The following is a 20,125-nucleotide window of genomic DNA, read 5'->3' as shown; positions in this document are numbered from 1 at the left end:
ATGCAGGATCCAACTACCCCGTCCAAGCCGCCGTCATCCCGCCAGCCCTCATCCCTGGCTTGTGTATCCTGTCGCCGCCGCCATTTAAAGTGCGATGCCCTTCTGCCAGCCTGTACTCGCTGCCAGTCCACCAATGCAGAATGTCATTATGTACGGTCGAGGCGAGGATTGCGTACCAAACCGAGCAACCAATCCCCCCAGCGCTTCGACGATCAAATGTTGACTGCAGACGATTTTGCTACCTGGCTGAATGCCACCACGCTAGCAACAGACTTGGAGGTGAGCTTCCAATCCGGTCATTTGTCAAGTGGTGGCGGTACTGACCAGAACAGGCAGATCCGGCACTTCTCCATGGACTTGAAACGCCCCCAGTATGGGATATTCCTTGCCTCCAGGATGATACAACCACAACTGCCTGGCCCGAGCCGGAGCCGCTCGCAACAGTAACCCCTGAGATAGCTTATGATCCAATGGTGCAGCTATATTATCAAAACTTTCACCGGTCACATCCTTTCTTGATACCGAGAAAGGTCCTTCATTCTTCTCTTCGGCACCGAATACCCCCATATCTCACAGGCATCATGCGTTACATTGGCGCACATTACTACCCTGATGTAAGATTCAAAGAGGAATTCCGGCGGGTGGCGTACACGGTCCTATCCGATACCACTCGGGATGGGTTCAAAGTGCAGGGACTGTTGCTACTTGCAATCATTGAGCATGCCCATGGCCAAGAGGAGAATGCGCACTTGAAAGTCCAACTGGCTATTGATCTCAGCCTGGAGCTGGGAATGAACCGCGCTAGTTTCGCTCCCATTAACTCTGAAGGCAGTTCGGTTCTTGCTGAAAGCTGGCGGAGGACGTTCTGGGAGCTATATGTTGTAGACGGGTTATTGGCAGCTATGCGAGATCAAAGCTCGTATCGTCTATATTCCTATAAGGCAGACGTGCGACTGCCTTGTGCTGAGGAGCTTTATAACTCCGCAAGTGAGGTACAACTCCCCCATAATGCTTACTAAAGCATGGGTGAGATTAACTGACGCATGACAGATCACGCCAAATACACTAACTCTGAACGATCTCAAACAAAGCTGGTCTCTAGACCAATGCAGCTCCTCGTTCACTTACCGAATTGAGCTGCGCAGAACCTCGGGCTCGTCATGGAAGTGAACCGTTCACTGGATATTGATCTTGAAGCCCGCGTTGAGACAGTTGACGCTGCACTTGTCTCATCGCTCATGCAAATACCTTCCTCTCAGGATAGCACCTCTTTCGACAGCTCGAATATCGATGAAATGCTCTTCCAAGCAGAGATGATCAACTACCTGTAAGGCTCTTTCAGGATACCTTTCCCAAAACAAAAGGCTAACGGAAGTCACTAGAGCATTGATATACCTTCACCATCCCCGTTCCAGCATGCGCTTTGCTTCTTTCCACGCTCGCACATGGTGCACTCGGCTCCGGATCTGCAACAACAATCCGCCACCTACGGACCTGGATCTGCACTCGCAGAAGTTCTTGCGGGCGGCGGATATGTTATCCAACCTTGTCACTTTACCCAGTACGATCAAGTCCCGGACTCCTTTCTTTACATGCGCCCTGGCAATGTGTGTTATTGTGCACACGGCAGCATGCCTGGTCATGTCCGCCCCTGAAAAGGTCGAGTCGCTCAAGACGCGAATTCAACTAAGCATTGGGGGCTTGAATATGCTGGGCAAGTCCTGGCCGTTGGCGAAGATGGTGAGGCAGCAGATGGTGAACATGTATCAAGAGGTCGGGCTGCGCTGAATATCGCGGTTTCTTCTGCGATATATTCCATGCCCGACTTTCCCGCGCACGACGGACGGCTAGTCGCGCTCATGGGCCCTTCCAAGGATATTTTGAAATAATCTCCGGGCTGGGCAAGGCACCATGATACTAAGTCTAGTGTGTGGGAGATATCATAAAGGCTGTCAAGGCCAATCAAATGTCGAAAAGGGAGGCACTGGATGATAGGGAAGCCATCCGGACCGTAGCCCTGAGCGTATGGTCTGACATGAGAGAATAATATCCTCACTTCTCCGACAATGGTTCAGAGGAGGCCGAGGTTGAGCTAAGTCTCGAACCTTGCGCCCTTCGCCGCGTTTATTCGATATTGCATCGGCGTCACTTAACACCAACTAGACTCAGTAGCGCGGGCAAAAGTTGGCAACCATTGAAGATGGATATAATATCGGTGGGTGGTATAGAGCCTAGAGAGGAGAGTGGCTCAACTTCATTGTGTTTGGTTGATATGACTTGCATGCCTGTGAGCGATGCCTGACCATTTTTATACTCATACTTTTGTCTCATAGAAGCAGAAAGCTCATGGATACCAGAAGAGAGTTAGACATTATTGTGGCAACTTGGAACTCAGTAATTCATAGAATTCACAGCCCGTATCAGAGACATACCCCAAAGAAAGAATACGCCAGAGCAAAGGCAAGGAAACATGAAACGCTCTGCAGAGCCGCATCGCCACCAAATGTTGCGATATCGAATAATACAGTAGCCATTAGTGGGTACAAACCCCATACGAGCCAATGCCTTGGTCGCCGCTCTACGTAAAACGTCCAAATAATACCTCAAGATAACACCCCCATGTCAAATTAGTCCTGAAGACCCACCTGAGCTGGTCCCTACTGGACGGGGATACTGATATGAGAGTTGCCTCGACAGGCTAACTTTATTCCATGGAAATCGATCAAACACGTGATGGTACTGCATTCATTTGGCAATCTGTAAACATCTCCATGCTTTGTCTCTCGCCATCTTTCAATAAGTCTCACCCTGCTCTTCTGTATCTCGCAGGTACACTGTTTGGAGCCTGGTCCTGCCCCTACCTCGGACGGAGTTCTTAGACACAGTTCAACAATCATCTCAGGGGCGGCAGCCTAAAGAGTCATGAAAGTGTCCCCGATGATACTCGCCCAGAGCGATTTGGCGTCTCTTGAAACAACATATACTTCTACGTGTATATACCCCAGTACCACCCAGGCCTTCTCCTGAAGCACAGCGCATCATTCAGTACCTAATCCCTCATGTAATACGTGGGCTGCCACAGTTATATATACATATAAATACATATGCTTCGTATACCCTTCTCCAGTATAGCTATAGTATATACTTGATGGATACGCTTCTTACCTTTTCAGATGACCTGAAATGTGGATAGTAATGCTGATCCCAATTCCTGGCATTTCAGCTGTGTACCAACCCACTCCACAGAGCCGATAAACTTGCTACTGCAGACATGGAGTTGCGAACCAGCCAAGACCCCAGTGGATCTGTCGATCTTTCCCGAGCTTCTTGACTTTTGACCCAATCTATCCAATAGGGACCCACGGAGGAGGGAAAGCATACTTACAGAGGAAAGGATCGTGCTGATCTCTATGGGAAGGTCTGTATATCGTTTCCTTCTGCGAATTTTGCCAGCTGTATACAAAATATGATAGGACCGCCTTTGCCATAGTGGTTCTGGCAGTTCCACACCCGATCTAAAGGCACCCGACTGCGGTCCTCCAGCTTCATCTCTGAACCTTGGGTAGCGGCTTACTAGTGGTAGGATCTCCATGGAGCTCGATTCCCAGAAACATCAGCCTACAACACCTAAACAAGCTACATCACTCAAATCAGAGAGCGTGCCTTCACAATGCTCAACTTCAAGGTATACCCTTGTCAAAAGATGGGTAGATACTCAAATAGCGATTTTGCACTGCATCCAGTTCTCGCCTATCGGCAAACTAGTGATTAACAAGGTGCTCGGTTGCCAAGTTTCTAACAGCTGCAGATCTTGAACTATTAAACCTTAGTACCAAATTTATTGGGTCTTTCTCTTACATCTACATGGCTATTAAGATCCAAAACCTCTGGGACAGTGGCTAGTTGGACAATAAATACCTCCATTCCTCCCCGGTTCTTCTGCCCATATTTCACTTGCCTCAAATCTTTATACATCGAAATTCTTCTCTCCTACACCTACATCAGACATTATGCTGCCATCATCTCTTTTGGTTGGACTTCTTGCCGCTCTCTGTAACCCGGCTCACGGCCTGGTATTTCGTGATAAAATCAAGCAAGCTGTCGGCGGCGACACACTTTATTTACACCACGATATTGAGGATGCAACATCTGTGAGATTTAGCAAAACGACCGACTCTGCGACGCTGGGCTGGAAGTTTGACACTGAGGGCTTTGCTGATGATGAAGCTGTCATCACACCTTTAGATTCCAGCAAGACTCTCGTATGCGAGCTGGACAAAAGATGCACGCTAGAGCTTGATGGATTGAGACAACCCTATCGGCTCGCTAGGGTCGATCAGACACAACCTATTTTTACCTTTCAAGACATTGCATCTGGGCTTTACGTGTCCCGGACAGACGACCTGGGCCTGGAGCTGACTGGCAACGCTGTTGATACCATCTACTTTGAATTGGAAGCAATTCGAGGTAAGTATCCTCGCCTTTGGTCTTAACGCTATTTATATGCTAATATAGACTTTCCCTTTAGATAGTAATGCTCAAATCTAAATCAAGAAATGGATCATCCTTATTCGAAATTATATGCATAGCCTGTTGTGAAGGACGGTATCAGGGCCAATGGTTTGGGCTCTTGGGAACCAAGTCTTCCTAGAATGAATCTAGTGCCAGAAATCCTATGTCAAGTCTTGGTGTTTTTGTTCCATTTCAGTTATCAGTCAGCGCCGCTTTTCGTTGCCCCCGTAGAACCAAGTAGAACAGTGATAACTCCGAGTAGCTATCCCTTCAGTGTATCACTTTTTCCATCTTCATTGTGTGGAACTTCTTTCGCCTCGTCTTTGATACGCACCTCGGCTTGGTTTCCACAGCTGGTGCCTGGCTTTTGCCCTGACAACTCTCAGAGGTTACATTCGAGGAAAGAAGCTCAGCGGGTATACTCAGCCAGTGCCAGCCGGGTGCTGCTCTTATGGAAATGTGACAAAGAGTGAACCGAGCCCCTGGAGATCTGACAGTATCTCGGAAACGGCATTCTACAATCCGGTATTCTCAAAATATGATACACCAAAAATAATACAAGCAGGTTTTGGCTCATGTCCATTTCTATATGGGCCAGCATAACGCTCAATACCGATATATACTCAGTAATTCGGAGTTTATTGCCGTTCGGCGTCGAGATATAAATAGCCGCGGTGTGGACAGCTCTAAGTAGTCAACTTGGAAGCAGTCGCCACCAGGCTTACGTCTGCTGAGAGAGAACTTTTTGGTATGAGAGTCATTCTGATGTATGGCTAGGGACCATCACTTCCAGAATGGAGTTCAGAAAAGCATAAACCAGAATGAGCTGGCATCCTGCAACCTCACTAGAAATATCTGCCTTGAGGAACGATTCTATTTTCCCGATGTGTTGTGGAGCAAACTAAAGGCTAAGCTGTTTAGCAGGCCGCCGTGGCTACTCGCATATGCACTATCGCAGGGGCGAAGATATGACGTTAAATATCTAGGGTTGCTCGACTACACCGTCGACTTATCTTGTGCTGAAAGCGTATCAGATATTCTAAAAGCAGCCGACAATCTCTGGGCAACCAATACCACTCTTGACAGTGAGACTACGTGCATACTACTACCATCCACGTCATCATAAACCACGCATTGTCTTAGATCAACTACACACAATGGCATAGACCCTTCTACCCACTCACTTAGCTCACCCCACATCATACTTCCGAGGCCTACAATAACCCCATCAAGCAAACCGTACAACATAGGGACAAGGCTTCTCTCCGAATTTGGCGATGCTGTTCTCCTGGACCTTATTCACGCGGTCATTGGGAGCATTCCACATCCGATCACCCGAGTCCCTATCACGATTAGCAATCGCCTTATATCCTCAGAGGGAAACGAAGAAGAAAAACGTACATCATCAACCCAACATGGTGGATACTCTCCCTGTCAGCACAATCACACTCCCCGCCGAAGAAAACAGCATCGCCTGCTCTGCGCTGCTCATATGGATATTTCCTAAACAATAAACTCCATTAGCCTAGTCCAAGACTCATATTATGCCACGCAACCCTGGGTGAAGAAACAAAAAGAAAAGAAACGAAAAGAAAAGAAAACAACATACTTATACTTCAATTCCTTCTCCTTAGCACAATACATATCAGATGTCACACGCAGACCCTCCGAGAACAAATCCCGACCTGTGACCTGACACACAGCCCAACACACGAGTCCCGAGCAGTCATACCCGATATCGCCGTACTGGTAGGGCGGTTGATCGTGCGAGGGACCCTCACAGGATCCGCCGCCCCAGGCGTAGGGCGTTCCTGCTGCTGTCAGGGCTTTGCTGAGGATCTTCTGGCCGGTGGTGCTGTTTGCGGTGGTGGGGGTTAGGGCGTTTGCTGCCGTTAGGGTTGTTAGGAGGGTGGCAAGGATGAGCTTCATTTTGGTGGTTCGTTTTCTTGATGGTCTGGTTGGGATGTCTGGGTAGAGTTGTGATATTGCATAAGTTGAGAGAAGGATGAGATTACGGGATCTATATATCCCACGTTGTTCATGTGAAGCGTATTTATCGTATCTATTTTTATATCCCTGCTTCGTCCATTGTAACGTCGTGTTGGTTATCAGATCTGCAATGGATCTGCCTCGAGACAGAATACGAGCTTTGGGCGATGATCATATCTGATTGCATCTGGGTTCGTTCTTCGTCAGTGACAATAACCAAGGACCTGTAGTGCTGAAAACCGGAATATACGCATATCCTGATACGATCCATATGTCAGGACATCTACCGATCAATTGTTTTAAAATAAATGGAAAGAGTGTACGAAATAACAACCTCATCGATGTTAGATGAAGGGAGTGATGAACACGAGAAGTGGAGGGCCAAGAATGCACATCACCATGCAGACTTCAGAAGATCTATCGTAACAGGCAAGATTTACATCAATTAGGTTGATCGTTGCTTGAGATAAAACGACTGAGTATAATTAGACCCCAAGTCACTCTTTTTCACTTTTTATATTGCGATGGATGTCACACTCTTTGCTGTTGATTGGTTGATATCACTACTTTGTAGGGTGAGTGACAATGTGAAGGTAGCATTAAATTAAGTTGGAGTTCATGCTCAACATGCACGATATATATTCCCGGACGGTTGGAGAAATTCGCTTTAATTACATCTTTATTCAGCACGGAATATATACTATGAGTATCACTTCTCAAACCGATAAATTAAAAATTACTCTCACATCCTGATCAGCCCCATCGCGCGACGTATTCCATATCCGGTTCGTTGGCAATTTGGCGATTCGGTTGTCGTCGGTTGAGCGTCGAGGACTAGATATCATTGGCTTATATTAGCTTTTACTTTGCATGGGTGTATGGTATTGTAAACCTCTTTGAGGAAGTATCTGTATTTACATCCCAATACCCCTTCAGTATACATCAAATATCAAGCTCGCAGGTATTCCACTCAATTCGTACTTACTGTTCGGCCTTCTCATATCATGTACTTGTTCACCAAGACAACATCCACATCCACGGTCTGTCCCAGATCCCGGATCGACAGATCTCTCTGCAAGGGGACCCTTTGGGTTACAAGAAATATTGCCATTGGATATCCCAACGAGAACCCCGCCATTTCCCGCAACCGAGAATGCCAGCTATATCATATGTGGCAAAAATGCTTGTTGAGCGGAAAACCCTCAATTTCGTCAACCGTATGCAGCTAGGCCCCCCTTGCATAAATATCCTCGGCTACCATTCGACCAGAGACAACCGGCATTTGCCAATACTAGTGCGTTGCTGCACGTCGGGATTGAAATACTGCATAGTATGCGTTGGTGACACCTTGCAGGAAGGGATTTGAACCCACATTTGGCAGGTTGATCCCTCATACCAGTCCTCCTGCGTTATCGGTCCTATCTTGGTGAATACACTTAAGCGACCTTCCTTACTTTGTGAGGGATGAAAAGGTCAGCCTTAGATAGCCCCTTGCCGCTATGTGGCGTAGATTCTTCAGGCTGTTTCTCTTGGCGAAATTAGGTAGCATCTTTAAGCTCCCCGCTAGATTTGAGTATGTTTGGGACGGGCTTCTGGGAACCAATAGCTGCATGTATTGATCGTTTCTCTTAAGCCTTTGCGCGGGGGTTGCTTCCCAGTCGCCAGATAAAAGACTCATTTGGATACCTCGCAGCAATCTTTTGGGGGCAGTTCAATGCATAAACTCGCGGGTTGCAGGCAATGGGAAGCCGGGCCAGTTCGTTACTGTGCTCGTGACTGTCGGTGGGTGGTAGCGTATTGGATGAAGCGGGGACAAAAAAGGAAGATGGCCATTGAACTAGCAGCATTCGCTATGAGTCATGTGCATCACACACATATCGCTATGGTATAACACTATTCAATCATCTAGGTCGCTAAAGGTTGATGATAAAGAAGAAAAAACAAAAAGGAAATCAAGGGGAAAATTCCATCACAGATACCCGAAGTGGGAGGCTGATTCTACGCCAAGAACTCTCGGTCTATGGCCTGATTTAATTTATCTGCTGCAAGTTAGCCGGTGCCTTGGCAGGAGCGATAATGACATACCACTTATCCCCTGTATGGCTTCGAATGCAATAGAGTAATTCTCTAAGAACTTGACGATCAGCCGTAAGTTGTGATATAGCTCGTTTCGGAAGTCGGATAAAGAGGTGGTATCCAGAGCATTGATGTCGTCAGGCGCGGTGTGTTGGATAGCCCGCGCTTTGAGACCCAGCATCAGCATTGCATAGCTGGACTGCACTCCGCAGCATACCACCGTTGGCATGGTTCGAGGCAGTTCATTGCCACACCCCCCGCGGGCGTATTGTGTATTAGCTAGGATGTCGCTGGTATGATTCGGATAGAGAAGGTTATCGAGCAATGTGACAATGTTGAGTGCTGCATGCAGACAAATCTTTGATGACTCTTCGCTAGAAAACGGCATCTGAAGTTTATGAATCTGGGACATCAGCGATAAGTCTTCAACCAGGCTAGAGTCGCTGCTCATTTCTAACGGCATATCCATCCGAGAATTACTGTCCGTAGGTATGGATACCTCTGGGTGTCGTATAGAGCCAGATAGAATATCTTGAAAAGCGCACATTCGATGCAGTTTGATCCGCGCCCTGTATTATTAGCGAAGTTATCACCTTTTATGGATGGGCAGTATTTACGTGTGTAGCTTGATCTCTGCAAAATCCCTCATGGCCTTCGATGTCATGCATTCAATGGATTCAGGCTGTGGAGCCATCTGAGACACAAGAGGAGCATCTCGACTGCTGAATAATAGAGAAGATATTTGCCTGTCAAGCTCCTTCATGCGTTTGGAAACCCATGATGTGTCACCAGCTTCAAGCATCGTCTTATCAAGATCATTGGCGAATCCGGCAGATTCGACAAGGACCTGTTGGGCCTCGACGATGAGTTTCCACCCCTATATATATTGGTAAGTAAATCTGTGTGATCCAGTTTTGGGCTTGTTAAAATAACGTACTTCCGGATATGGAGTTACAAACCATGGATCATAAAGATCAAAGGCTGGAGACTGTGATGGATTAGTCATGTATCCTGCGAAGAATGTGCATTTAAACGAACCGTTCCGCTAATAGCCGCTGCTTGACATGCCATCATATACTGGAACAAGATCAGCAACGACTAGATAATGGATATATCACAGGCACCTACCGTCATCCACCAAACCCTCCGTTTAGAGTCTGCATACTGTTCTTCCTCTACCGCTTCATGCAGGGACATACTCATGGCCAGTGCAAGGGCCTGGTTGGCCCGTTGAAGCATATTATCAATGTTCCCCCGCTGTGCATACTCATAAATACTAAGTATTGACAATGTCACAACGCCCTCCAGGGGTACTTCCAGCTTCGGATGAAACGGTACTCGTTCAAAGGCTTTGGTAGTGTCAGCTGGACCAGTCTGTGAATTCTGGCCCATACTGAGCAGTTCATAGTCTCTTTCAATGACGCCAAGGGCCGTTTGTGCAAAACAATGTGCATATTCCCTTCGTCTCTTCAAATACTCTGTCGTCTTGGAATTTCTTTCGTTCGGATGGGGTATCAGAGACAGAATAGCTGAAATAGCCAGGCTAAGAGGACTCGTCGGCTCAAAGGTTGGAGGGCCTCTAGCTAACGGACGGCTAGACACGGGCTGATGTTCAGATGGGGGCAATATTGGGAAATAAGGATGGATAAAAACGTAATAAGCGTCAAGTCTAATTCTGTCAACACAGCACGTGATGACTGTTCTGCACCCAAACTTACATATCTTCATTACTGCCGTAGAGTCGTACGGGGTTGGATACCGACTTTAAATTGGAGTCGGGATTGATTTCGTCTGCATGTGCACCAAAGATGGAGTCAAATATAGAATCGATTTCCGCGAAGGGCATCTCCACGCTGCGCAGGCCTGCCCCTGGGCCACATAAGCCTCCCAGTTGGTAGACCCATTCTAAATACAACGTATTAGATCCTTGACTCTTATTAAGAGCATCCAAAGAACTGATCAAGAGCGACTTACCATCTCCCGAGAGAGGCGACATCCCCGTCTTGCTCGAGGCCTTCGGTAGGCGGCTTTCCCCCTCCACAACAGATGTTACTGTTTCGTGACGAACGGCAGCAGCTTTATGCTTCCTATTGGAACAAGAACGTGGTCCGCCTCGTCGACTGGGCACATAAGAGCAAGATCTTCCTTTCGCGACGCAGTTGGAGCAAGCGGTCTGGCCATCACAACGTATGCGCAACGCACGACTGCCTCGGGGCGAGAACTCATTCAGTTAATCATCCACTTCATATATGCCAGGGACGCACCAAGAAAGACAGGCTAGTTTGACAGGAGGACGGCTGGACTTCTGGCAAATAGAACGCGTATGTTCGAGATCGGCGGTCATATCTCAAATCCCGGTCAATATGGAGCGAAGTCGAAAAAAGCAAGGATCGTACATCGTCCTGCACAAATAGAGGGGTTTGCTCATGGCATGGTTAGGTTTTGTATCGGCCGTGAGAAAAAATGCAAATCCCGAACAGCGCAAGCGAATCCCGACTTGATGTCAATCAACCATACAATCAAGTGGTCCATATGGTGGAGCTTTAATAGAATGGGTCTTGGCAACGGGTATGGCTTGGATGATCCGGCATCAGCCGAGCGCGAGAAGAGTGAGGGATTGGATCTTGCAGATCGGGGAGATAACTTTTCCTGTTCTCAAGGTGGAGTCACGAGCTGCTTGGGGTGTTTGCTTCTTTTGTTTGTTCGCTTTTTTTGGGTTTTCTTTGCCCTCCTCAATTCATTTTAAACTTTGACTTTTTCAAGGCATGACAGGTTATTACAAGGTAATAAATACATGCGTGCTTCTACGCCTTGGACAGAGACGGGAACTAACAAAAGAAAACAAGAATTTGGCCATCTCGTGCTGACGTGACACCTCCCAGTTAGTTCCCCTGAATCTCGCACTGATGCCCTCTCGGTGAAATTAAAAAGTAATTCACGGGCCGCATGTTCTCCCATGTCGCGCTTGGCGCCAATCTGACCCCTCGACACTCTCGAAAGAATTGAGCCGTCGCCAATCGCAGTTCCATCCAAGCCAAGTGGATTCCCAAACAGATTCTACCCCCAGCTCCAAACGGCGAAAAGGCCTTCTTGGCAAGTTCAGAAGCGCTCGTCTCCGTTGCGAGCCAGCGGCTGACATCAAACCTTTCGGGATCTGGATAAACATCCCTGTCCCGGTGGATTGAATAGGCCTGGGTGCTCACGGTCATTCCTTGGGGGATGAAGTAGCCACAGAACGTCGCTCCACCCGCAGGTGTCTCTCGAGGTAACGCCCCCGGGGCTGCCCCGTATAGCCTCAATGCTTCCATGATGACTGCATTAAGCAGCGGTAACTCCTCCAACGCAGCGTCATTGAAATCGGCGCTAAGACTATTGACTTCTTGCTCTAGTTCGCGTTGCAGGTTCGGCTGCGAGAGTACTGCCCAGACGAGGTATGTCAGAGTGATTGCGGTAGTATCTGAGCCGGCCACGATGAGATTCCCAGCCTCCAACACCACCTCTTCATCGGTAATAATGCCGTCGCCCTTCTCTGACTCATGCAACATGCCTGCAAAGATGTTACGACTGGCATTACTAGTCGTCCGGCTATTTGTTATCGCCCGCTGTCCGTACTGGAAAAGGTAGTCGGTTGCTCGGAACATGTTCCGAAACGATGAAAGAGGAATGTGACGACCGAGCCACGCCAGTAACGGAAGCTCCGCCCCGATTCCAGAGCCCATCATGGTGGACTCCAACACATGGATATATTGGTTTTTCTGAAACATTAGTAAAACGCCAATGCATTACGTGTAGGTGGTCTGCGACGTACTTTCCCAACCCGAAGCATGTCAAATGACTCGCCGAACATCAAATGACCGCTCACATCGGTGGCAAGGAACGTCCACCATTTGAGCAAGTCGGATTTCCCGTCTGTCTTTAACTCCAGCCGGATCTGAGAGACTGCCAATTGGACTTTCTCTTTGACAGCTGGCTCCCAGGTTCGGCGCAGCTCTGATTTCGAAAATGGACGTGCGAACAGTTTTCTCCGCGCAGCATGTTCTTTAGGGTCTCTCATTGTAAAGACTCCGGATCTTTTCGAAGGAACAAACTTTTCGTACCATTTTGACTTCAAAAATGGAGTTCCGGCGCGATGAATTTCCCTGAATTCGGCAAGTGAAGATATGTCAACCTCGTCCGGGGCAACGCGGACAATTGGGCCATATTTCCGATGCAATTCGTGCACAAAATAAATGCGATTCCCAGTGAGACTTGCGAACTTCAGAGGTAACCTGGTCAGAGATGTGTACAATGGACCGGGGACGCGCCTCAGAGGAGACGAGACAGCTGAATAGAGAACCTAATATGGTGAGTCACCGAAGTATTGAATGGGCGCTCAGGAGTAAGCGCAGACAACAAAAAAAGTATTACCTGGACGATCCACAGTGTAAACGCAATGCCCAAATATATCTGCCACTCCATCTTGTTAAACTGAAGGAGTTGGCAATTTGCTATGCAATTTGTCATTCTACAATCCACAAGCACGTATCAAGGTGTCTGCTCTCTCGATCAATGGCCTTATCTTTCAGACAGTAACACGAATGACAACAATCGTGGCAACTATATATGATTACCATCCGTCTTCAGGAGAAACGCTTCACCCGCCCTGGTCAATCAATTTAACTCGTATCATCCAGCACTGGGGGTTGATGTCTTGATATAAGCCGTGTACCCCTCAGCACGCCAAGTAATTTAATTATGCTATGTTAGCTTGACTAAGCGGATGTCGCATTTATTGTCGCGAGCGGGAGATGTGGAGATACTTTGGTTTCAGCCGAGCACCGATTTAGTCGGTAAGCGAGCAACGGCAGTTGTGCTTCGGGTGTACTCTGCGCGTACTCCGTACAGATAACCTGCCGGTTACTGGCCTAGTCAGGACAAGTCTAAACATGTTGCTTGGCATCGCGGTATGCGGCCTCTACAGCTTCTGGCAGCGATTTTGCGAGTTTCGTAGCTGAAAACCGGATTGATCCAGATTATTTGATCGTTTGCTCTCCAGCTAGATACCCAAGCTTGCAAAGTGGAGTATTACTGGGAGAAAGTTGAGACATATTCTTATTCTTGATGCCCAGAGACTTGCTGCGCTTGAATCAACAGAACTGACTCAGAACACTTATCTAGTGTTTGGAACTTCGACGTTTCGGTCTACATGAGGAAGGCGAAAACTCAAATGCATGGCTTCAGTTATTGCAGCTCTTCAAGAGCAAATCCTGTTCCGTGCCACTTCTCTATCTTCTCCTAGCAAGATCGCCCTCTCCTCTTGAACCTGTTGGTCAAATTACGGACGTCTTTCCGACAGCGAGCTGATATCCTAGATCAATGGTGATCTTTCCACGAACTTGTCATTAGGGAAGGGGTTGTCGATTAATTAGGGACTGAACTTGGACTGAAACCCCAAGTGTAACACCAACTGTACCACTGTACCACTATACCACTGTATACCATTCTGCTAATATAACTAACTCTCCCCACATTACAACACAATGATAAGGATCAAGTCAAACACGTCGTCTTTGACCGTCAACTCACCGGGGGGTGTTTCTCAGATCTATTATATGCCATTCAGAAAGACAACTACGTCAACGCTTCAACCGGGCATCTGATGGCACCGTTAAACTGGGATCAACCACGATTTCGAGTCATCCTGCTATCAAACGCCCGCAGAAATCAGGCACTTGTTTGCTTTAGTTGAAGAAAAGGATGCTCCGCCAGTTCGCCTGCCTTTTTTCGCATATCTGGATGCCAGACAAGCATTCCCTTGGCGAGATCCAGAAACGCTTCCCTCTCCTCTCCCTCAAGGATGAAACTGTGCCGCCTAGTTCCCGGTCGGGGATCAGGTCTTCGTAGAGAAAGCGACCTAAGATGTTTCGTGAGTCTGAGAATATTTCGTTCGAGATAGGAAACCCAGTAATACCATTATTGTCAAAGAATGGCCCACAAAAGTATTCCTCCGCGGTCCCGCATACTTTGTCGTCTTCTCGTCTGACAGGCTGCGGCCAAGAGTATTCTCGCATGGATTGATATCTTTGTATGATCTCTGGAGGGGGTGGACCGAGTAAGGCTATGATTTCGGCGATGTGTAGTTTAGCATCGTAGCGACCTTGTTTGTCATGTATATGCCGAAATAACTCTTTGCCTTCGATCATATCCCATAGCTGATCTGGCATCAGTGGACGCAACAACTTTGGAGAACAACGGGACGTACCAGGACACCAAGATTCCAAATATCCGCAGGCATTCGCCATCCATTACCCAGTATCACCTCTGGTGCCCGATAGTGATCTGGCTGAATAGGCCAGACGCCCCAGTCATCATCTTCCTCGAGTCTGGTTGCCAAGCCGAAGTCAACAAGCTGTGGTATACTTCTCAGGCTTTTAAGTGGCCCGAAGTCATTCCGGGACTCATACACTGGTCGTCCCGTCGAATCAATCTTGAAAGCTATCGGTCTTTCAAGCTGAGAATCCATGAAATCAGCAAGCACAGTTGGATCCTCGAATGGGACCATGATGTTTTCAAGCTTCAGATCTAGGTAACCGCCTAGGCTCAGTACCACCAACGGGAAGCAATGCCGAAGATGAACTTACCCGTATGAACTATCCTGCATTCTTTGTGAAGATAATCAAGCCCTGTAAGAAGAGCACGAATGTATGCTTTAATGAGGGGCAGTGGCATATTTCCATTGTCAAAGCGCCGTTGATACGTCGACAATGGCTCTCTCATAGGCGGATACACAAGACACAAATGAGAACATTCTGGGCCTTTCACTTCAAAGATGTCGACTGATCTTCGGATAAGTGAGCGACCGCGGTGTGATGGGTCCGCTGTGGAAATGTGCTCTTCAATCTCGCGCTCGTGACAAGCGGAATTCGTATTGCTATTGGCGATTTTCAATGCCACCACGTTTTCTGGCTCTTGGACATGTCTGTATCTTTATTAGGTACAGAGAGAGCTTCGAATTGAACAGAAATTACTGAAGGTTACTACCCTTGCAGATCGCGCGCGAGCCATACTGTCGAAGACACTCCCCAACCGACCTTGACCAGGGTTTGGTAACGACTGGCGAGTACCTCTCCGGGCTTCGCTGGGTAGAAGTACTTGGAATTGTATACTGGCGAGATCTCTTCATCAACAAGTATGCCAGGCGGTAAAGGTGGCCCGGGAGAAGGCATGGGAAACGGTTTCTTGCGAAGCAAGGCAGACAAACGGGGAACGGACGGTCGTATAGTATTCATTACGAAGGTATTCGCCGTAAGCCGACGGGAGAATGTGATATCAATGGGTGTCAAAGAAGAACAGGATCAAGAGGGAGGCCCCTGCATGGTTAGTGAACTTGATCACGTGGCACTCTAGATGTCTTACCTACGACATCCCATGGGGATTTCTCTACGCTTTCATTGTCTCTGTCGTTCGCTAATGCATGTGGCTTTCCACATGGAAGTGTGTCCTGTACGACGAAGGATTCCTTGTGTTCAAGCCTCATATGGGGAACAGCAGCTGGCCTCAATTTAGGGCGATAAGGCACCAGGATAGAGCATTCCATATGTCCGTGTATTTTTTTGATGGAAGGACTAACATTCGTCTCGAGTGTATGATTCGTAGTCCACCTAACTCATCAAGATCTATCGTCCGACTTCCACCAAACTAACCATAGTATTTCGATCAAGACGAGTATAGAGCTTCAGACAGTTTGGCCCCGGTGATAACTTCAATGTAGTCTTAATAAAAGGTCAGACTTAGTTAAATAGAAATTTAACATCGCGGCCACCTGTAAACGTCATTGTTTGGTGTTGATCTAGTATATTCCACGAACTTGGACAAGTACCTTCATATTCTTAATCTCTGATCCTCTAGGATACTCCTACAGGTCTCTCGAAACAGACCACTGTGCATAATAATATCTTGCCCACATACACTGTGTTTCCAAGAAGATCTTCAATTACCACTTCTTATAAGATAATTGGTGGGGAGTCGGGGGTCTTGATACTGTATAGCGTAGCCAAGTGACAGTTAGTAATTCGAAATACGATGGCTGAGATTAACATTAGATTTGATTATAGGTTTATATCACCTATCGTCCCATTTGTCTACACAGATGGCAGCCTTCATAGTCGATAATATGAGCGAGCCGTAGGCAATGTCAGAATAATGACGATACCGGTCCTGGATATAGGAACCAAGTTTAAGCCTCGAGATAGACTGACAAGAATGATTTGACTCATCACACTTACAGATTCGTAGCAGCATTTATATTTTAATGCATGAGCAGATTAAATTCTCAGTCACCGATCCCAGACTGAGGTATACTAAACCCTCCAGCTTCGCTTTCTCCCATATTTCACACAGACACACAGACACACGCAGAGAGAGAGGGAGATAGAGATGGGTTCTAGCTTTAACTCCTATCGATTCAATCGATGATTAGTAAAAAAAATAAAATACGATGTTGCTGGGACTAAGAAATTTTCCCCCTCATGTGAAGATGCGCCAGTTTTATATATATCCTTGCACTGACCGAGTACGACCAACGTATTTCGTCTCCAGAGATCAAATACACCAAAAGCAGCCATACTATACAGTACTGAACGATTTCCTAGTAGAAAGAAAATTTACTTAGGAGATAGATATTAAACGTGGGACACATCATGGAGAAAGCAGCTTCATACTCTGCTCTCCCCCACCTGCAAACCCATACGAACTTCAGCTAAGCCCTCTAGGAAATCAATGAAAGGGTAATCGAATGCAACCCGACAGGGAACACAAAAGTTGAACAACATGTGAGCAACCCTTTACCAACAACGAGCCAAAAAAAAAACCAGTCAAAGCGCCCCCCCAAGGACCACAAATCTTTGACATCAATTTCCACAGACAGCCAAGCACTACGAGTATCGGCCCTCGCGACCCCTTCCGAAGACAGCCGATGTCGCAGTCGATCATCGCGCTTCGTCTGACGATCATGAAGATCTCTCCACCGCATTGACGCGGCGCGGAACGCCATCCTTCCAGTAACTCGGCATAAGTGCTGAGTTAAACTGGTCCATTTATTCAGTCATGCTAACACGAACCGGAGCTCCGTGCTCACGTTGGTTGCTGATCTGCTTTGGAAGCCATTGCGTTTGAAATAGTGTGTAATAGTTCCAGCTGATATACGTCTGGTTGTATGGTGAGGCGCTGAAGGATTTATTTTGCGAGGTAGTTATCCGTATGTGTGCATCCCTGGATTGATACTAAGGGGTTATGCAGTGGGGTTGTGTGATTTGGAATACGAGTAGTTTGGTATTCTGTTCGATTGTAGATATGGTATCTATTGTATTTGAAGGTCTTGAGAAGGCTCGTCACGGCCAATAGGTCATTGGTTGCAAAACTTCATCTCTCCTCCCAATATAAAGACATGTGTAGATAGAAGGGAATAGTATATATGTACAAGAGAAGTTGTAATGAAAGACATGGATAGACCAATCACCCTAGAACTAAATAAACACAGGGCTGAGGGCCTGGGATATCAATATAGGCGTCATGAATAATAATAGAAACAGTAAGATGCCCCAGAAACGGGAGGCCCGGACATCACTAATAAGCGTATTATGTCAAGAAAATATATGAATGGTAGTGAAGAGAGCGTAAGGAGAAGAGAAAGACAAGAGAAAGGAAAGGGCATTCGACATTAATTCGATGACATTAGGAGTTGGCGTTCTTCCGTAAGAGTAACTGCGCAAGGGTTGCAAACCAGTCGACTGTCGGCTATCTCCCCCACATCCTGGCGCTCTGCTCGGGACCTTTGCCGTTTCCGAGGGACCCTTTGCTCGACCGGTCACTGCTTTCAGCCTCCGGGTAGGCAGGCTCGTGGGTGATTTCAATTGTGGTATGTTGATACACCTTTCCAAGAGGCGCCAGTTCCATGCCGGAAGGTTGTACGATATTGTCAGTGGATCCTTCGCGCACAGTGTGGCCGAATTCGTCGTCGTCTTCACGGCGTCGGTGGGTGCGCAGAACACTGATGTCAGTCCGAGTATGCTTGCCTTCTGCGGCGGTAATGGTCGTGAGATGGTCAGTCTTTCGGTTTTTGCTGCTTGCAAAGCGGTTGTAACTGCGATCGCGACTTGGCTCGGACTCCAAAATCAGGTTTCGACGAGTGAGCGTGTAGAGAAGGACGTCGACTAAGCCTGAACTCGTAATAACGGCACCTGCAACACAGAAGAAGGCAATGCTTGGTGTTTGACCTTGGGCTGTTGCCATTCGTCCTGCAGCAAGAGGCAAGGACAGCACAATGTACGCAACCGGATAGATAATCATGTATCCGATAACACGTCGCAGGCGCTTGAGACTCTCCGTATGACTGCTTCCAAGGATGGCAGATTGCTTGATCCGACGGCGTAGCTGGAACCACATGATGGCATAGAGACAGACGGTTCCGAATTCGGCCAGGAAAATCCAGATATAATGAGTCCACAAACGGATTGGCTCGTACTCTTCGCTGATCCAGCACTGGGGTTACATTTAGCAATCGACTTTTATCTCGGGAAAACAGAAGGCCCTTACCCATGCGCCTGACGGAATGAAGACGAATCGTCCGTGGGATGCGAGCGGAATAATAACCAAGATAGCCACAAAAAGCCATACGCCGACCACGCCACAAACAAAGACTCGATGGCTCAGCTTGCGACCCAATGCTACCAGAAGGAATGTATGAACGGCAATTGCGAGCACGAACAAACCACTGCCGGGATCCCCAATCTGCAGCCAAAATCCTTGAAGAAAGCAGGCCGCCGAAGACGCTTCTATTCTGTTGTCTGTGATCCATTTAAGACAGATTAAAAATGCCAATGATTGTTGCAGATCGGCCAACACTAGGTTATAGATAAGAACAATATACTGATTGTAACCGATATATCGTGCGTAATTGGAGCGCCAGAAGACCAGCCGATAAGTGATGAACAAGAGTAGAATCAAAGTCGCGATGAAGGATAGGAAGGCCATGACGGTGACCGCAATTAGGCCCTTGCGTTGGGCTGATGGTAGAGGATCGATATCCAATGTAGGGCCACCATTAGTATAAGCCAGTCGCCGTGCAAGGGAGTTACCCTCGTCGTCACGACTGGCTAGCACACTCAACACTTGAGCCAGACTCATTGTCGTTTAACCTCTCGTAGTAATCCTTTCGATTCCGCTGTTATCATTCTTCGTGCGACACGTGCGGAGGCCGTGCCCCAGGGTAGGGCGAAGTTTGTCGAAGCGATATTAGAAACAGGAAGATGAAAAACCACCCTGGGGAGACACTGATTGCTCTGGCAGAACTAGGATGCAAATCGTCGGGCTGGCACCCTGTGGAGATTTAGTCCAGAGCGGAGATATATCTATTATATCCGCTTTCTTCAGGGGCAGTCCATGTCCTTATTCCATGATGGACCAGCTATCAGCATGAGAAAAGAAAAGAGGGAGGGGGGGGAGGGGGAAGGATGAGAAGGTTAAGGGCCACGACGAAAGTAGTGCAATATTAATTCTATTATTTTCTTTC

General features: G+C 47.5%; 6 protein-coding genes across 6 annotated transcripts; 2 read left to right on the top strand and 4 right to left on the bottom strand.

Moving 5' to 3' along the window:
* Window positions 1–1,788, top strand: ANOM_008484 (putative C6 transcription factor; the record flags this gene model as incomplete). The annotated part of the gene is made up of 5 exons (XM_015553740.1): window positions 1–279; window positions 333–987; window positions 1,051–1,094; window positions 1,146–1,327; window positions 1,383–1,788. 5 exons carry the CDS (start codon window positions 1–3, stop codon window positions 1,786–1,788), a joined length of 1,566 nt encoding a protein of 521 aa, XP_015404569.1.
* Window positions 1,789–4,010: 2,222 nt separating this feature from the next.
* Window positions 4,011–4,548, top strand: ANOM_008483 (uncharacterized protein; the record flags this gene model as incomplete). The annotated part of the gene is made up of 2 exons (XM_015553739.1): window positions 4,011–4,467; window positions 4,529–4,548. 2 exons carry the CDS (start codon window positions 4,011–4,013, stop codon window positions 4,546–4,548), a joined length of 477 nt encoding a protein of 158 aa, XP_015404570.1.
* Window positions 4,549–5,740: 1,192 nt separating this feature from the next.
* On the bottom strand, window positions 5,741–6,441 carry ANOM_008482 (C40 family peptidase; the record flags this gene model as incomplete). The annotated part of the gene is made up of 3 exons (XM_015553738.1): window positions 5,741–5,855; window positions 5,914–6,015; window positions 6,122–6,441. 3 exons carry the CDS (start codon window positions 6,439–6,441, stop codon window positions 5,741–5,743), a joined length of 537 nt encoding a protein of 178 aa, XP_015404571.1.
* A 2,058-nt stretch (window positions 6,442–8,499) lies between these two features.
* ANOM_008481 (transcription factor domain-containing protein) lies at window positions 8,500–13,035 on the bottom strand (the record flags this gene model as incomplete). Its single annotated transcript, XM_015553737.1, has 11 exons — window positions 8,500–8,540; window positions 8,587–9,146; window positions 9,195–9,454; window positions 9,515–9,565; window positions 9,616–9,654; window positions 9,706–10,246; window positions 10,296–10,482; window positions 10,552–10,664; window positions 11,653–12,332; window positions 12,386–12,913; window positions 12,985–13,035. 11 exons carry the CDS (start codon window positions 13,033–13,035, stop codon window positions 8,500–8,502), a joined length of 3,051 nt encoding a protein of 1,016 aa, XP_015404572.1.
* Window positions 13,036–14,297: 1,262 nt separating this feature from the next.
* Window positions 14,298–15,845, bottom strand: ANOM_008480 (protein kinase domain protein; the record flags this gene model as incomplete). The annotated part of the gene is made up of 4 exons (XM_015553736.1): window positions 14,298–14,768; window positions 14,819–15,138; window positions 15,198–15,535; window positions 15,598–15,845. 4 exons carry the CDS (start codon window positions 15,843–15,845, stop codon window positions 14,298–14,300), a joined length of 1,377 nt encoding a protein of 458 aa, XP_015404573.1.
* Window positions 15,846–18,351: 2,506 nt separating this feature from the next.
* On the bottom strand, window positions 18,352–19,740 carry gprC (the record flags this gene model as incomplete). Its single annotated transcript, XM_015553735.1, has 2 exons — window positions 18,352–19,095; window positions 19,150–19,740. 2 exons carry the CDS (start codon window positions 19,738–19,740, stop codon window positions 18,352–18,354), a joined length of 1,335 nt encoding a protein of 444 aa, XP_015404574.1.
* Window positions 19,741–20,125: the final 385 nt, after the last annotated feature.

Source organism: Aspergillus nomiae (genome assembly GCF_001204775.2).
Source record: "Aspergillus nomiae NRRL 13137 chromosome Unknown contig00255, whole genome shotgun sequence".
Lineage (NCBI taxonomy): Eukaryota > Fungi > Ascomycota > Eurotiomycetes > Eurotiales > Aspergillaceae > Aspergillus > Aspergillus nomiae.
Note: the sequence above shows the minus strand (reverse complement) of the source record. Positions and strands in the feature narration are given on the sequence as shown.